The 19,245-nt window shown below is 43.4% G+C and overlaps 1 protein-coding gene across 1 annotated transcript in view; it reads right to left on the reverse strand.

Annotated features, from left to right (window-relative positions):
- Positions 1-645: 645 nt before the first annotated feature.
- The window catches only part of LOC139540068 (terminal nucleotidyltransferase 4B-like), a 52,083-nt gene continuing 33,483 nt past the window's right edge, over positions 646-19,245 (reverse strand). Inside the window, exons 4-12 of the mRNA XM_071343616.1 lie at positions 19,030-19,159; positions 18,787-18,894; positions 18,525-18,653; positions 16,702-16,915; positions 16,238-16,364; positions 8,099-8,202; positions 7,778-7,947; positions 7,332-7,478; positions 646-3,134 (exon numbers count right to left, since the gene is read on the reverse strand). Coding sequence (XP_071199717.1) covers positions 2,949-3,134; positions 7,332-7,478; positions 7,778-7,947; positions 8,099-8,202; positions 16,238-16,364; positions 16,702-16,915; positions 18,525-18,653; positions 18,787-18,894; positions 19,030-19,159 — 1,315 coding nt within the window. The 3' untranslated portion in view covers positions 646-2,948. The remainder of the gene's footprint in view (positions 3,135-7,331; positions 7,479-7,777; positions 7,948-8,098; positions 8,203-16,237; positions 16,365-16,701; positions 16,916-18,524; positions 18,654-18,786; positions 18,895-19,029; positions 19,160-19,245) is intronic.

Consider the following 19,245-nt stretch of genomic DNA (forward strand, 5'->3'; position numbering starts at 1 on the left):
TGCACGCTCCTTCAAGACTTGAGACATCTGTGGCATTGTGTTGTCACAAAACTGCACATTTTAGAGTGACCTTTTAGTGTCCCCAGCACAAGGTGCACCTGTGTAATGATCAAGCTGTATAATCAGTTTCTTGATATGCCACACCTGCCAAGTGGATGGATTATCTTGACAAAGGAGAAATGCTAACTAACAGGATGTAAATTTAAGGTAAATAATTTGGTGCTTATGGAACATTTCTAGGATTTTTTATTTCAGGTCATGAAACATGGGACCAACACTTTACATGTTGCGGTTATATTTTTCAGTATAAATACAATCTAATTGTATGAGTAGACCCTCACGCAGTTGAATTTTACAGTATTATAATAGCCTGCACAGATGAACAATATAGCTCAATGTTATTTAAGATGCAGGTGTCACGCAGACGTTAGTCAGTTGTTGGTATCACGACATGTCAGTCAGACGTTCAATGGTAGGCATTCAATGGTATCTCATTCGGCTCTTCTCACTCGCGATACTGTTCTTTGGTGCACAATTTATATTATACATTTTATGTCAATGGGAGAGTTGTGGAAAAACTTCAACTGGGGAGAACGTTTTCAAAAGAGAGCTAAATGGGACATGTAAATGCAGACAGACCAGCAGTTCTTTCAAAAGTTTATTTTAATAATGAGAGACTTACATTTTCCCACTTGCCACTTTTACCCTCAGGGTCTTGACATTTATATCTATTCATCTTCCACAAAAATATAATTAGCTAAATAATATCAGTAATCATATGAAAATACAACTTCAATGCAGGGATTGTACATTTGCTGTAGACAATGCTAAGACAAAATAAAGAAATTACCATTCAACAAAACAGCGTTACTGTTCACAGCAATAAAACCTTTTTCCACTTCAAATTCATTCATGGTTGGAAAGTGGAGAGAAATGTTGACTGGTATTGAATTGACAATGGCATACTGAATGTAAATAATAATTCTGTTGACTTTTAGGATGTTTGATGGTGGCTTGTCTGCTTGAAAAACCAATTCAGTGTTGAAATTATTGAGCAGTGAGCACATGAACAAATTTGCAGTGAAAGACAAACAGAAAAAAAAAAAAACATTCCTTAGTCATGAATTTTGTTATATTCTAATCACATATAATAAAGAACAGGCAATGGGAAATATGCATTTCTTTTACAATATATTATCACTTGTAAAACAATGAGCTATCTTGAAGGTTGGAACAAATGTCTGGACTGCACACAAAATGTTTTGTGAGGACCAATTTTGGGAACAAAAGAAAATGCTAGGACTAACAGTGGCCCAACCCTTAATGACATTTTGATGCTGGAATTTATTGGGATGACTCATGTACTGGAGGCCACTGCAGGCTAGTCACTAGCTGACACAGCCACAGTCAACATCTGATTTTAACCCTAACCCCAACCACACTGCTAACCTCATCAGAAATTGCTCTGCCTCCAGGTCAACCTGCCATTTTGATAACGTCAAAAGTAGTGCTATTGTTGAAACTTTACGTAACTTTAAAATGAATGCAGTGTAATTTGTATAATGTTCTCAATTAACAGTAGCACAATTTATTTGCACTGTCAAAGTTAGGCCTATATTCTTTTGGCGGATCTGAAAGGATTAAATGGGTGAAAGCAACTTGGAAGAAGCTGCATTCACCCTCTTTAAAGGCTTGGCGGAACTATCACCGTATTGTTAACATCCAGTCCACTCCTTTTATATAAAAGCCAGACAGGAAGAAGTAAGAGCTAGAGAAAAGGGCTAGATACAGAAATTGAACAAAGCCAATGACTTTCAATCAGTGGTCTGAAAGCACTGGATGAGTAAAAGCAAAGTGTTAGACACTATTTCCAAAACCTATCATCTGGGGTGTAAGACTTAGAACACAGGCATCTGAGATATTCGGCACAAAATGTGCTTCTGAACCATCTCTTACACACGCACACACAGGCTATTCCTAAACTTTCCATCCATAGGGCTTAACATTTATAGATTCATATAAATATACTAAAAAAATAAATACATAAACAAATACAAATCATTTTGTAATAGGCAAAATAGTGGAGTATTGATGTTTTCATGTACAGGAAGTTTGCAAATTGCAGATATTGTGGCATTTTGTATTCTACCAGTAGGTACATTAGACTATAAGCAATTACGTTGATTAAACAGTATTGTGAAATAGCCATTGAACAGATCATTACAAAAATCATCCCCTTTATGCACGGAAACTGGTCCATTTGGGATGATCCCTTGGCCTGATCCTTTCGTGATCTTGTGCTCTCATACATGGTACTGTAGTAATCTATTTTGCTGATGGTTGGAGTTGGCACTTAGAACCCACACTTGGCCCAGTCCAGGAGAGATGGCAAATCGATATTCATTTTAATTCAGCTGGTGATAAATATACAATCCCTATCCATTGTAATGTTTTTTTGTCTCCCTCTAACCTCCATTTCACCTTTTTAAATAACATTTTGCTCTACTTTTTCCATTGCAAATGTAGATGAGTTGTTGAAATACGTACATTTTCAACAACTCGTGTTGTCAGTGCAAGCATTTTGCCCAATATAGCAATAATATCCATAGTTTTATACCATACATTTTCCCTTGTCATTTATGCTGTAAAGTTTAATTGCCAGTAAGTTATAGACCCAACCAATGCACCAGGGTGTATTGCCAATGATAAAGTACAGGAACAACTGATCAGGCACGGCGACCTTCCTCCAATGGGCAGTGTGTTCATAATAGAGAAAGACTATGCCCTCAAGACGAGGATAGCGTCAATCTGCCCATTCAACTAACAGAAAAAGGAGAAATCTCCTTCCAACTTGGCTTTAAACATATCACTACCAAAAGCCCTGGTAAGAGTAACTCGATCGCCTCCGTTTCGGCGGCAGAGAGTGGAGTTCTGTGACATGGCGCATCCTATCTACAGAGGTCCTCCACTGCAGGCGCAGGTTTGCGTTGGTGCTGAGGCTGGGGTTTCCTCCTCCTGCCAGGACAGCTCCGCCTGCTGCCTTGGTGGTTCCTGCCTGACGACTGTCCTGTTTCTGCGCTTGACTGTGTGTTGGCATGGCTGTTCTGACGAGACGTCAAACTTTCTCTGTCCACCTGTTGCCAGGAAAAAACATAAGACAAGATGAACTGTATTGTCCCCTGATGGGAAATTTGTCTTGGAATAACATTTAGTGTGACATACATGGATGTGTGGTAAGTTAACACTAAAGCTTGTATGATATAGAGTCGTTCCACCAATTTGGTGCCTTTTGAGACGTGTAACTTGGTAAAAAAAAAACGGGATATCACCACATTTTAACATTTTAACATGTGCTCTTTATGACACTTTCAAAAAAACTCATATTCCCATTTGATGTGGTTAAATAAAAAATAATACTATAATAAGTGCCTATTAAATGACAAATAAAGTAACAGGTTGACGATTTCATCTTAAATCAGCCATAAATCCACTTGTGAAAAGACGCAATTGAATGCAAGGTTAATGTTTAACTGTTAAAACATTATAGCCAGTCTATCTATGGGTAACGGGGTTGACACTCAATTTTCCACCACAAAACACGAGAAAAGGGCCAAAAAGAGTAGAACCAGCTCACCTGCTTTTACACTATAATTTGACTAGATGTTCAATGTTGCTTTTGAAAAAAATACCATATTAAAATGAAAGTTCAGTTCACATAACAGGGTTGACCTTAAAATGAGGGACAGACGTAAATAAATCACTAATGTCATGAAATAAATAACATTCATAAATGACTTTGTCAAAGCAAAACTATGGCTTTGCAATGATGTTAAAAACAATGTTATGACTATAACTACTGCTCCCTAAAGTAGGGAAATTACATACAACTTACTATGGGGAGTTGCACTCTCACTACTTCTGTTGAAGTATCTACAATAACACCTGTCCAGGCCAGTGAAGTCCGCGCCTCGCTGGAAGTCCCTGCCTTCCACAGGTGATAAGCTTGAGGCTCGGATTCATTCCTTCAATTTAATACCGCTCTTCATCGAGCCCAGGAACGGGCGGTGCGGGGCCAAACAGATGTACCTCATTCCCTCCTTCAGGGAAAAGTAGTTATAGTCTTAACGTTACTTTACCTTTCAGTCATTCAATGTCAGTACCACATATTATGGGGAAATATAATCACGCCCCATACGGACGCCAACAGATACTAAATGAAAACGCCCCATGGCAGACCACCCAGACCTGACCCTGAGAGATGCGGAAGTCTGGGTATTGCGTTGCCTAGTGACTTTCCCCTGACCCAGCCGTAAGCATGCTGTGGGCTACACTGGGAGCAGTGACATCCCAGTGATAAAACCTGAAAGTGTGTGGTGATGCCCAACTCCCCGCATCACAAATATCTCCTACAGTCAACACTTTAAACAATGCCCAAGAAGCTGACAGACCCCTGGTGGAGTGGGCGCGTACACTGCTAGGTAACCATTGCCTCTTGCTGCTAAACTCAGCAAAGAAATAAACATCCTCTCATTGTCAACTGCGTTTATGACTAACAGAAATTGAATAATGTGTCCCTGAACAAATGCGGAGGGTCAAAATCAAAAGTAACAGTCGGTGTGGCCACCAGCTGCATTAAGTACTGCAGCGCATCTCCTCCTCATGGACTGCACCAGATTTGCCAATTCTTGCTGTGAGATGTTACCCCACTCTTCCACCAAGGCACCTGCAAGTTCCCAGACATTTCTGGGGGGAATGGTCCTAGCCCTCACCCTCCGATCCAACAGGTCCCAGATGTGCTCAATGGGATTGAGTTCCGGGCTCTTCGCTGGCCATGGCAGAACAAGGACATCCCTGTCTTGCAGGAAATCACGCACAGAACGAGCAGTATAGCTGGTGGCATTGTCATGCTGGAGGGTCATGTCAGGATGAGCCTGCAGGAAGGGTACCACATGAGGGAGGAGGATGTCTTCCCTGTAACGCATAGCGTTGAGATGGCCTGCAATGACAACAAGCTCAGTCCGATGATGAGGTGACACACCGCCCCAGACCATGACGGACCCTCCACCTCCAAATTGAGTACAGGCCTCGGTGTAATGCTCATTCCTTCGACGATAAACGCAAATCTGACAGTCATCTTTGGTAAGACAAACCTGCGACTCGTCAGTGAAGAGCACTTTTTGCCAGCCCTGTCTGGTCCAGCGATGGTGGGTTTGTGCCCATAGGCGACGTTGTTGCCGGTGATATCTGGTGAGGACCTGCCTTACAACAGGCTTATAAGCCCTCAGTCCAGCCTTTCTCAGTCTATTGCGGACAATCTGAGCACTGATGGAGGGATTGTGCATCCCTTGTATAACTCGGGCATATGTTGTTGCCATTCTGTACCTGTCCTGCAGGTGTGATGTTCGCATGTACCAATCCTGTGCAGGTGTGGTTACATGTGGTCTGCCACTGCGAGGATGATCAGCTGTCTGTCCTGTCTCCCTGTAGCGCTGTCTTAGTCGTCTCACAGTATGGACATTGCAATGTATTGCCCTGGCAACATATGCAGTCCTCATGCTCCTTGCAGCATGCCTAAGGCACGTTCACGCAGATGAGCAGAGTTGCCTTCGTAGGACGCGTCTGATGTGATCACCTTGCGGAATACAACTCAGCCCATGAGAGCTCCCTGACAATAGCAGAGGATTCCACCACTGGGCCATGGCCCATATGCCTGACAGGGACACCAGAAGTGAGCGGCTTAGGCTGCAAGATGCGTCAGGTGAGTGGCTAGCACAATCTATGTGCCCAGGTTTGCCTAAAGCCCAGCTCTTATGGGCATAGAGGACTCTGGCAATGACTGACGTAGTATCCTGTTTGCCCTAGCAAAATCTGGGAGCACTGTCGTCATAGCAATGTTTTTGTGGTGCAGCTGCACAGGGGCTACTTCCTCATCGGAGGAGCATGCAAGCCCCGCTCTGGCTACCCCTCCCAACTCCAGGAATATAAAATAGGGATGGGGTTGCCATAGCACTGGGGGAATGCTAGTAAGCTTAATTCACTGGAAGTTATGCATGATTGCCAAAGTTAGTCAGGAGGCTCTTTAGTCTAAGCTAGAATAGCTAGCCTCTGACCGCAGCACAGTAAATTTAGAATAACTAAATCGACATAGCGTTACTTATACTAAACAAGAGAGTTACCCAAGCAACTCTACCAGGGGGAGGCAGGAATAGCTAGTAGTAGCTAGCTCACCGTGGCAAGTTAGCTAACCAGGCTAGCACGCTATGCAGCATGTGTTAGCTAGCCTGGTCTCGTAAGTCTATGTTGGACCGGATCACAGATGTGGGACTTTAACCCTTCTGGGAAGAGAGGCAAGCGCTGCTTAACCAAGGCAGACACAGGCAGCGGAGGGGATACCCACAGAACCTGGTCGCCCTCTCTCTTCGAGTATCCTCCCGTAACCGGCGACAAATAGCACAGAAGCCAGGAGACATTTGACCCGACATCAGACTCCGCAACACCGACTCATCTGAGGTACGGGCATCCGGGAGAGAAAGTCACTATCGGAAACACGAAGGCCCCTAAAGAATGCTACACGATTGACAACAGAACCTGTTGACAATTTTTCTCTCACTGAGAAAAAGTCTTCCAGCTGATGGCGAAACTCAAGACGCACTGCATTATTCCGGCCTTGTGCACCAGTTCAAGTTGCTACTCTTATGAACAGAGAAAGTGAAATATTCCTTGATACTAAAAAAGACAAGCCTCTGCCTCTAATAATAACAACGCAAGCTTATCGAAACACTTTGCTATACTCACTCAGTAGTGGTTGTAGCATGACTGAAAGTACGGAGAACACACATTTCATGGCTTATAAAAGTGTTGAACAAGATGATCGTGCTGAATAACAACTTAAACATGAACTTCATTTTAAAAAACAGCAGCTCTTTGCTCTATTCATTGAATCTCTCTAGTCAAGTTTTGAAATCTCAGTCTCAATTTGCTGTGCACTAGAGGCTTCTTTTTTTACAACAAATGGCTTGAGGAAACTGCAGACAGTGATCTGAGCTATCGGATTGGACACGGTAGGCCTGCAGGGTAAGCGGAGTTCTACCGTCAGACACATGAAATGATTCAAAATGGGAACACTTTCCCTTCCTGGCAATAGGGCTGCTGAATCAAGTGCACATACCGCCAACAGCGCTAAACAAAAATATAAAAAAATAGGAATGCAAGGTTATATCGTTGTTTTTTTACAGAAATGTTTGGTGATTGACTACGGATGCCTTGGAGATCGACCAGTCGATCGCGACCGACTGACAGGTTGGTGACCAATGCTATAGTTAGTCACCTACCTTGCTCTTGTTCGAGTGGCTCACGTGGCTTCCGGAAGAGGAACTTGTAGCCCTGTGATTGGTCAATCCTACGGGGGCAGCTCTGTGTGCGGATAAGCCCCGCCTGCCACGCGACAACACCGTTTTACAGGGGCTTCCGTCCGAATCCTGGAGGGTTCAGAGCATCCAATCAAACATGGGCAAAATACAATTTAACGACAGGTATCTGAAACTTCTAACACATGAAAGGGTAGACTGCCTAAGGGACCTTTCTGATAGACTAACTACTAGTTAGAAAAATATTTTAGAGCTATCTTTAGAGGTTTTACATCATAGTTGCTAAGGAAAGGTCAGCACTGGGGCTGTAGGTATTAAGCGTCTCAGAGAATCACTTGACACATACACCCCCTGGTCTTTAAGGTGCAAAATGTGTGGAGAGAACACGATCGGTTTCACAAGGCACCCACAGCATCGCTGGAGCTAGCTGATGAAGACTGCGGCGAGGAGGATGATGAAGAGAAGGATGGAGAGGAAGGAGGAGGAGAAGAGGAGCTTGGTGATTCCGCTCCTTCCTCAGAGAGATTGTTGTTGCATTCGTATGTCTGCTGAGGCTCCACCAGCAACGTGACATCATTTCCTGTGACATAGGGGAAACGGTAAGAAATGTGGGGCTAGACAAGTTTACACTGTTTTGATATAGTGCTGTACTTGGACTGGATAACTGTGAAAATCTATTAAAATACAATTGTATAAAATAAAATGGGCTCTACAACGTCTCATCTCCTTACCGTTTAAGGTCAGGGAGTTCAGTGTTAGATCAGCCCACTTCATGGTGATCCAGTCCCTGTATTCTGCCACTTCCTGAGTCACCCGGATTATTCTGCCCAGTATACTGCAGGACACACAACAAACAATGTTACCACAGGTTGGAAAGGGGACACATGTACATGGGCAATCTTTTTTCCCCACTTAATATTGTAACAAAAAATATATACAGTACCAGTCAAAAGTTTGGACACACCAACTCATTCAAAGATTTTCATTATTTTCTACATTGTAGAATAATAGTGAAGACCTCAAAACTATGAAATAACCCATTATCATGTATCATGTAGTAACCAAAAAAGTGTTAAACAAATCAAAATATATTTTAGATTCTTCAAAGTAGCCACCCTTTGCCTTGATGACAACTTTGCACACTCTGGGAATTCTCTCAACCAGCTTCTCTCAACCAGCTTTTCCAACAGTTTTGAAGGAGTTCCCACATATGCTGAGCACTTGGCTGCTTTTCATTCACTCTGCAGTTCAACTCATCCCAAACCATCTCAATTGGGTTGAAGTAGGGTGATTGTAGAGGCCAGGTCATCTGATGCAGCACACCATCACTCTCCTTCTTGGTCAAATAGCCCTTACAGAGCCTGGATGTGTATTTTGTGTCATTGTCCTGTTGAAAAACAAATGATAGTGTGACGACCCTCCCACTCTGTCTGCCGTATTCTCTCTTTGTTCCTTATTAGGATGCCGGTGGGCGGAGTTGGAAGGGTCGTCAGCTACATGGGAAACACCTGGGCCCACTGTCATGGGATAAATGCACCACTTCCCCATTCATGGAGGAGACTCTCTCCATGTAGACACCTTGATAGATTCGGTTATGTTTCATGGTGCTTTTTGGTTGTTTGTTTTAGCATCTTTCAACATCTTTCAACACCCTGCATTATCACATTCATGCATGCAAAACATTCACTTACACTACTGATTACTGATTACACACCCCATTGTATATTATACCTAGTTTCGTTATTTAATAAATATATTTTGTTACTCCTTATCTCCACGTGGTCTCCCTTTTGTTACGGGCTCTGAGCCGGTTCGTGACAATAGTCCCACTAAGCGCAAACCAGATGTGATGGCATATCGCTGCAGAATGCTGTGGTAGCCATGCTGGTTAAGTGTGCCTTGAATTCCAAATAAATCACTGACAGTGTCACCAGCAAAGCACCTCCACACCTCCTCCACCATGTTTCACGGTGGGAAGCACACATGCGGAGATAATCCGCCTCACGAAGACACGACGGTTGGAACCAAAAATACCAAATTTGGACTCATCAGACCAAAGGACAGATTTCCACCGGTCTAATGTTCATTGCTCGTGTTTCTTGGCCAAAGCAAGTCTCTTCTTATTATTGGTGTCCTTTAGTAGTGGTTTCTTTGCAGAAATTTGACCATGAAGGCCTGATTCACGCAGTCTCCTCTGAACAGTTGATGTTGAGATATGTCTGCTACTTGAACGCTGTGAAGTATTTATTTGGGCTGCAATTTGAGGCTGGTAACTCTAATGAACTTATCCTCTAGAGCAGAGGTAACTCTGGGTCTTCCTTTCCTGTGGCAGTCCTCATGAGACCTAGTTTTATCATAGCGCTTGAAGGTTCTTGCGACTGCACTTTCAAAGTTCTTGAAATGTTCTGTATTGACTGACCTTAATGTCTTAAAGTAATGGACTGTCGTTTCTCTTTGCTTATTTGAGCTGTTCTTGCCATACTATAGAGTTCGTCTTTTACCAAATAGGGCCATCTTCTGTATACCTTGTCACAGCATAACTGATTGGCTCAAATGCATTAAGGAAAGAAATTCCACAAATGAACTTACAAAAGCACACCTGTTAATTGAAATGCATTCCAGGTGACTACCTCATGAAGCTGGTTGAGAGAATGCCAAGCATGTGCAAATCTGTCATCAAGGCAAAGGGTGGCTATTTGAAGAATCTCAAATATAAAATATATTTATATTTGTTTAAAACTTTTTTACTTACTACATGATTCCATGTGTTATTTCACAGTTTTGATGTCTTCACGATTATTCGTTATGTAGAAAATAGTAAAAGGAAAAACCCTTGAATGAGTAGGTGTCCAAACTTTTGACTGCTACTGTATATAACATTCTATTGGTTGCAAAAATGTTGTATAATAATTTAAGTTTTGAATCTGCCGTTGTTTTGCATATCAGTTCATAAACCATGTGCCATGGAATGTGTCATGCCCTCAAACTAAGGCACACTGCCTGCGTTTATTTATAGGCTGTTTCAACTTGTCAATTTCAAATGCTTTTCTAACTTGTTTTATTTTCTAACAGTTTGAATTGAGGTGTGTTCTGCCTCCTCATTAATTCGTATAAAAGTAGGCCATTTCACTTTTGCGGACATTACATTTTTTAGGCATTACTGTGCCGGACAAATATCCCCAAGCACTTCCCCATTGTTAGCGCAGATCAAGTATGCAGACATTTTCGCATCTCCAGTCAGAACAGGACCTGCACAAACTTTTTCAAATTTTCCAGCTGGTGCCCGCATTGCCTTCATTGTTGTTTTCATTAAAACATGATAATAACTTTAGACATGTGTGCGTTTCTATCAAAATTAGTGCCTTATTATGTTATAATAGTTTCTGCATGTCATGTTATGTCGTTTCTACTGTAGCTCACTGTATGTAAGGAGCATCATTTAATGTGTGTATTCCTTATAACAGCGGACACACCTTTATGGTGTTATATATACTCAATTGTGCTTATGTAGCTAGCTACATTCTTCTATTAGCTCTGGAAAAAATGAGAATTGCGTCAGAAGTTTTCGCTTGTGTTGTCTTTTGAAGCTACCCTGGCCTTATGACTATGGCTTGTTATCATTCGGACTGTTTAGCATAGCTCTGTCCTGCACAATTGTGGAACTCAACAGCTACTGTTTCTTACTGTTATATAACTCATATTTAGGATTTTGTCAATACAACTTATTATTTTACGTTACTTCTTTGTAATATTGTTGTATTGCTATTTCCTGATATTGTATTCTAATTACAAATAATTCCTGTACTTTCAAAAACCACCCACACAAACAGTATTGAACATTATTTGCCAATATCATAAATGGAACCGGACATCTTTTGAGGTGAAGATTGAGGACAGCTTTTGTATGCTAGCGTACGCTCAACAGTATTAATGGATGAAAACAAAGCAAGAAAACACAGGCCTATATGTAATAGTCGTCTATTTTATTGAAGTATTGGTGGCGGTTGAACAACAACTTGTTTTGCTAGAGGGGAAAAAACTGCAAGAAAAGACTGACAACTTATGAATATGCATAACCCATATTTTATATTGTGACTGAACAACAACTGCATTTCCACCCCCCACCTCTAAAGACATAATATCATAGCAGGTCACCTGTCAAGTCACCTGTCAGGTCAGTCAGTCACTAATTGCTGCAGATGTGCTCAGTAGTGCTTGAGCATATGATACTCCTCAAAGCATGGTGAAACACAGAGGTGTTTCACAAGCTGAAAACATGTACTTTGTCATCCTCTGCTTCCTTCTCCTGGTGCCAGACAGGCAGACTTTGCAGTGCCTCCGTGTGCGACTACCTTGAGCAGCAGTTTGAGGGACTTTGCAGGGAAAATGCCGCGTAGGGATTGTCTGCAGCAGCACAGCCCCTAGTGGATGGGCGCCGAGGGGTGTGGTGCTCCTCCAGCAGCTCTCTCATGAGGTTCTCTCTGTACTTTTGGTAGGTAATTACTTTACCTATGAGGGAGTGGGGAGGATGAGGGAAGGGAGAGGATGATGAGGCAGTGGGTAGGTGGGTGAGATATTGTCACAATAATTGCATAATGGAACTGTATGTGAACTACGTCCAATTACAAAAAATACCTTGTTCAGTAATCATCTCACCTGTCAGTTGGCGGTGAACTATGTGGCCATTGAGGGCGTGGCCATTGTCGATCAGATGGGAAAATATCTTCTTATTCCACTTGGTAGTTTTCCGAGTGCATTCCACAAAGCTGTTTATCATGTCTGCCTTATCCACTGCCCCCCATTTTGAGGTTATAGTCAAGCACACAATCTGGTTTGATCTTTCTCACTCCAGTCAGGTGATCCACCTTCCCTGTGGCCGACATGGTTGCTGATTGGACAGTGGAGAGGACATGGCCCGTTTGTCATGCCACTTTACTGCGAGCTGTTGACCGTTCTCCTTGAACTCCACCTCCCCTCTCCGCATCCGAATGCCGGCGCATCCCCTTCCTGTTCGACCTGACTGTGCCACAGGCCCCTGTGCTGTTGGAGAGCAGATGCTGGAAGAGTGTGGGACTGCTGTACCAGTTGTCCACAAACAAAGTGTGTCCCTTGCCAAGATGAGGAGCCAGCATGGTCATCACCATGGCCCCGGACACCCCAAGCCCCTCATAATGTTGAATGTCAGTGGTGGAACCTGTGTAAACTATAATATCCTAGACAAATCCTGTCTTCACCTCCCCCAACCTCCCTTCAGCAAAGCTGACCATGACTCCATTTTGTTGCTCCCAGCCTATAGAGAGAAACTAAAACAGGAAAAGCCCGTGTTCAGGTCTATCCAACGCTGGTCTGACCAATCAGATTCCACGCTTCAAGATTGCTTCGATCACGTGGACTTGGATATATTCCGGGTAGCCTCAGACAACAACATTGACATATACGCTGACTCGGTGAGAGAGTTTATTAGCAAGTGCATCGGTGATGTTGTACCCACTGTGACTATTAAAACCTCCCCTAACCAGAAACAGTGTATTGATGGCAGCGTTCGCGCAAAACTGAAAGAGCAAACCACCGCTTTTAATCATGGCGACCGGAAACATGACAGAATACAAACAGTGCAGCTATTCCCTCCAGTGTATTCCCTCCGCAAGGCAATCAAACAAGAAAAGCGCGAGTATAGAGACAAAGTAGTTGCAATTCAATGGCTCAAACACGAGACGTATGTGGCAGGGTCTACAGTCAATCACGGATTACAAAAAGAAAACCAGCCCTGTTGTGGACATCGACGTCTTGCTCCCAGACAAATTAAACAACTTCTTTGCTCACTTTGAGGACAATACAGTGCCACTGACACGGCCCGCTACCAAAGCCTGTGGGCTCTCCTTCACCGTGGCCAACATGAGTAAAACATTTACTCACTTCCAATGAAAACAATGTGTATTCTTCACCATGTAAGGTACAAGTCAACATTAGAAAACGGCCTTCTTAGTCCGTTTGCTGGGATATAAGGAAAAAGGGTGTATTCGTATTCGCTGCCACCTGCTGTTACTACAGCAGGTGGCAGCGTAGGTCTCTCCAACCTGGTTCCTCTTTAAATATTACATTTCTCCTTTTTGAAATATGACTCGCAAAAAAAAACATCTGCTGACAATCTCTAAGTGTTCAAGAACCATATGCTTTTTTTCCTATCATGAAGCCTGTGACCTTTCCAAGTTGTAAGTTGGATTTTTACTTGTATAGAATCAAAGTTAACCTTGTCTGTTCCGCCTATCATTGGCGAACCAGATAAAACATTTTAGCCGACATGTCATAGGAGGGCTGTGGGCATTCCATGGAATGGGATAGTCATAGTATGAATACATAGTTATTATATACATTACATATATAGTGTGTGAGCCTGTGGGCTGAGCAGCCATTTAACAGAGAACACACAAGAAACATAAAGCAAAGTACTTCTTTGTACTTTGTGGCGTTATGCCGTTTTAGGGCTTTCAAGCTCCAAAAGACTGGGTTATGTCATTGTACATACATTGGAGGAACACTGACACATAAGTACTGTGGTCAGTTTGTATTACCTTGTAAATTAAAAGTATAGTGGCTGGTGGGGGTCTACTTGGGGAAAGTGGGTCCACCGAGAGACTGAAGTGTGGGTCCACCGAGAGACGGTGGGATGAGTAGAGCCCCACACATACGTCAGAGAAGTGTCTGATGCCCTTGCCAGTCACCCCATCCCAATACCGTGGATAGAGCCCCTCTACACTCTCACCAATAACCACCATTGAATCTTAGCTATAATGACAAACAAGGACTAATAATGACTCAACATTCTCTGCTAATTTCTCCAGAACTCATTCATTTTACAGCAGGTTTGCAAGTCACAAAAATAAATAAAATTACATTGTAGTATAGTTAAATCCTTCCTTCTCTCTCTCTCAAGCCAACCCTTCCCTCTCCACCTCCCTTTCCCCCACCCAAGCTAACCTTGTCCCAACCTCTCACCCTTACACACCCTTGCCCCAACACCTCCGAACCATGCCCTCCCTTACCCGTCCCGGCAAAGTTTATCCCAACCTCCCATCTTTTCCCCTTCTCCTCTTCTCAGACACATTTACACCCATCGACTTATCCATTCTCCTTTATTCACATACAACATATACCCTACGCATCCACCCACCCATTCTCTCCCACCCTCATATTCACCCTCCTTCACACTCCCATTCATATGCACACACACACACACACACACACACACACACACAGAACAATTATTGACATATGTGCTATATTTTCTCTTTTGTATTGTCTTTTCTGTGTCCATATAGTCCATTGGCATTGGTACTTCTATCATTACTTCCTAGAGAAGAACAGTTACTTGGGGACAGTAGAGTTTAGATTGTATTTGGGGAAGGGGGAAAGAATAGTCTCAATTTACGATAAGCTGGTTTTAGACATCACTGTATGTGCTTATTGCTTTTTCCAGCGTTGTCCTCTCCTCAGGGCAGTGGGCTCTCCTTCAACTGTATATGTCTCTTGCAGCCGGTTTAGGGCTTCATCGGCGCTTGTGAATTCCAGCTTTTGTGTTCCCTTCCATACCCACAGCACTGCCGGGAAGCAAAGTTGAGACTTGATTCCTTTTCCTCCAGTGACTGTCTGATGGGAATGTATTGCTTGCGTTTTTTTCTCAGCTTAGCAGACAGGTCCTGGACGAATCGAACGGACTGGCCGTGGATTTTGATCTCCTTTCCCCCCCGTACCATCAGAATGTTGACTTTGGTCTGATAGTTCCACAGCTTGAAGATGACCATGCGTGGGTATTTAGCGTTCTTCTGTTTCACACTGATCCGATGGCATCGTTCCAGATCCTCTGGTGATATATCCACGCCAAGCTCCTCTGATATCAGTTTGACCACGTAGCTGGAAAGGTCTCCTTTGTTCTCGTCTTCCGGGAAGGACAATATTCTCATGTTGTTTTCTTTCTGCTCCAGTTCATATCCTAAAGTTTGCAACCTTGTTTCCAGAAGGCTAATATAGTTGTCTGGCGTTTACGCGCAAGCCTTGTATGTGCATGTCTGACATGATAGACTCCACTTTCCTTTCGAACAAATCTTTTTTAACAACAGATCGTAACAGTGTGTTTTGATGAGCATTGGGAGCATTTTAGCTATGTTTTCTGGATTTCCTTTAGCTGTTCATTACTCTCATTTGTGTCTCCAGATTGTTCCTGGTCTGTTCCTCTGAGGAAAGCAATGGCTTATTGGGCTCTTGTCGCCGCATCGCTTTACCAACTGATTGGTTCGCTGTTGTACATAACTGACACCTCACTCGCTCCCAGTTGCTTATGGATATATTGATCTAGCGATTTTAGACGCTAGTTGAACTCTTGTTTGGCTGCTACATATAACCACAGTTTTATCGGTACAAAACAGAGCTACTCACTCCCCTATCGGTACGCGCATGCGTGAATCCGATCTGAAGGCACATTATACACCTATTTTTATATTTTTTACTTTCTTTGCTTTCTGGCCCACATGGAAAGGGTGGTATGGGGAGAGTTTTTTTTCTTCTGGTCGCCGGGAGGGGGTGGTGGATCAATGTACTTTTTGAAGATGATTGCCTGTCTGTGATTTGAAACCCTCACCAAAAAAAAATTAAATACACGTTTTGATCAGTCAGGGAAATAAAAGTGCTGAAAAATGTTGGCTCACTATTTAAAAAGAAGATGGAGAGCAAGCTACAGGATGGGAGTCAAATATCGATCCAATATTGTCCAAAAATAATACTGCGATATGTAACTATCGTTTATTTCTGCCATCACTACTGATTATGTGACAGTAACCTTCCCCCATGAGTCCCAGCCCTGCCCTGCCCTGTACCTCTCGCTGTGGTTGTTGGGGTAGTACTTGGCGATGGGCGACACAGCGTGGCTCAGCACCATGTAGGCATAGTCAAACACCTGCTTCACCTGCATGGCCCCGTACGAGCTACGGCCCACATCATTACCTGGGCAACACAAGGAACACAGGACATACACCAAACATTCACGGTCAGGTACAAACAAACTTGGCAGCTGCTTATTGCATCTGGCCTACCATAAGAGTTCTCAAACATCTCTATAAAACAACTACATCTGATGTCTTAGTTATGAAGCACAAGACACTTCATTCAATGTGTACTTTTCAGAGACATCATAGCTAGCTAGCTTGCTACCATATTTTGACTAAATTAAATTGACTAAAAATTTAAACGTGCACCCCTTGGTGTCCCGAGGACAGAGTTTGGGAAACACTGCAGTAAGCAATCTTAGACAAACTAAAGGTGTGTGTGAGCCGAGGCTCACCTGGCTGCAGTGGATCCTCGATGTAGAGCAGGGATGGCCTGTATCCATCCAGCATGCTCTTCTGGACCTCGTCTTTGGAGAGGTAGCAGCCCCCGTCTTTGATCCGGATCCCCGTCTTCAGGTAGTTAAAATGGCGGCCGTACAGCTCAAAGAACTCTATGAGCAGGACGCCAGTATTGGCGTTGGGACTGCAGGCGTCCTCTCTGCTATGGAGCTGAAACACACACACACACAATACATTCTATAACTTGTTTCCACCTTAACACATATTAGTAAGAACACTATGCTGCAGGTGACAATTCCAATTTCCCCTCTGGGGATCAATAAAGTTTAGTCAACAGTACAGAAGTAATTACTCCTTGCTCTCAATGGTTGAGAAAAGGCTGGGAAAATCCTTCATATAATCATTTCACTAGAATACTAGATTGGGAGTATAATAATTATGATACAGTGCATTAGGAAAGGATTCAGACCCCTTGACTCTCAAAATCAAAAGTACGTTATAGCCTTATTCCAAATGGATTAAATATAATCAATACCCCACAAAGACAGGTTGACATTTTTGCAAATGTATTAAAAATAAAAAACTGAAATATCACATTTACATAAGTATTCAGACCCTTTACTCAGTACTTTGTTGAAGCACCTTTGGCAGCATCTTCTTGGGTATGATGCTACAAGCTTGGCACACCTGTATTTGGGGTGTTTCTCCCATTCTTCTCTGCAGATTCTCTCAAGCTCTGTCAGGTTGAATAGGGAGCGATGCTGCACAGCTATTTTCAGGTCTCTGCTGAGATGTTCAATCGGCTTCGGGCTCTGGCTGGGCCACTGAAGGACGTTCAGAGACTTGTCCCGAACCACTCCTGCGGTGTCTTGGCTGTGTGCTTAGGGCCATTGTTCTGTTGGAAAGTGAACCTTCGCCCCAGTCTGAGGTGCTGAGCGTTCTGGAGCAGGTTTTCATCAAGGACCTCTGTACTTTGCTCCGTTGATCTCTCCCTCGATTCTAACTAGTCTCCCAGTCCCTGCCGCTGAAAAACATTCCCATGCTGCCACCATCATGCTTCACTGTAAGGATGGTGCCAGGGTTCCTCCAGACATGACGCTTGGCATTCAGGCCAAAGAGTTCAATCTTGATTTCATCAGACCAGAGACTCTTGTTTTCATGGTCAGAGTCCTTTAGGTGCCTTTTGGCAAACTCCAAGCGGGCTGTCATGTGCCTTTTACTGAGGAGTGGCATCCGTCTGGCCACTCTACCATACAGGCCTGATTGGTGAAGTGCTGCAGAGATGACTGTCCTTCTGGAAGGTTCTCCCATCTCCACAGAGAAACTCTGGAGCTCTGTCAGAGTGACCATCGGGTTCTTGGTCAACACCCTGACCAAGGCCCTTCTCCCCCGATTGCAAAGTTTGGCCGGGCGGCCAGCTCTAGGAAGAGTCTTGGTGGTTCCAAACTTCTTCCATTTAAGGATGATGGAGGCCCCTGTGTTCTTGGGGACCTTCAATGCTGCAGAAATGTTTGGATACCCTTCCCCAGATCTGTGCCTCGACACAACCCTGTCTCAGAGCTCTACTGACAATTCCTTTGACATCATGGCTTGGTTTTTGCTCAGACATGCACTGTCAACTGTGGGACCTTATATAGACAGGTGTGTGCCTTTCCAAATCATGTCCAATCAATTTCATTTACAAACAGTGGACTCCATTCAAGTTGTAGAAACATCAAGGATGATCAATGGGAACAGGATGCCCGAGCTCAATTTCGAGTCTCATAGCAAACGGTCTGAATACTTATGTACAGTATAGAGAGGAAGGCCACCTACCCACCTGTAAGAAGCTGACAGCGATGAGGAAGAGGCAGTAGGAGCTGATTCCTCCTGTAAACACTTCATTCATGTCTCTTTGTAATAAGAACTGTTTCAGTACTAGCACCAGGTATGGAAGCACAGGATATTTCTGAGGAGAGAGCGAGGGAGAACTTTAGAACAGCAGTTCAAACCAGGAGAATTGTGCTCGAATACAGATATGAGCTCAAATACGTACGTACACACGTATGCGTGTGTAAGCACACACACTGGGAGCATTGTACCTTTTTATAATCTTTAATGAGGGCAGCAGCTTTGACAGCATTCTTCATGTTGAAACTGATGTCAACTTTGACCTCCGTGAGAGAGTCTGTCAGTTTGATGATTGGCACCTGAAGACAAGGAGAGATCAGATTTGACAGGCATACGGACACGGAATTATTACGAAGTTCACAACATACACACACACTTAACAGGCTTTCCTCCACAGACAGGACACAAAACACACACACACACACTACACCAACCGTGGCCTTGTCCAGCACTTTGACAGAATTCTCCTCCACCACTTTGTGTTTCCTCAGGGCCTCTTCTAACCTCCACAGAGGGAGGCTGTCTCCTTCCCTGAACTTCCCAAACACCACAAGGTCAATGTCACTGCAACACAAAGAATCACATGATTACAAACTCATGCCAAGGTGGAATATAACGGTTATGAAAACTTTTCAAATGACTTGAAATGG

The sequence above is a fragment of the Salvelinus alpinus genome, chromosome 15 (genome assembly GCF_045679555.1).
Source record: "Salvelinus alpinus chromosome 15, SLU_Salpinus.1, whole genome shotgun sequence".
Classification (NCBI taxonomy): domain Eukaryota; kingdom Metazoa; phylum Chordata; class Actinopteri; order Salmoniformes; family Salmonidae; genus Salvelinus; species Salvelinus alpinus.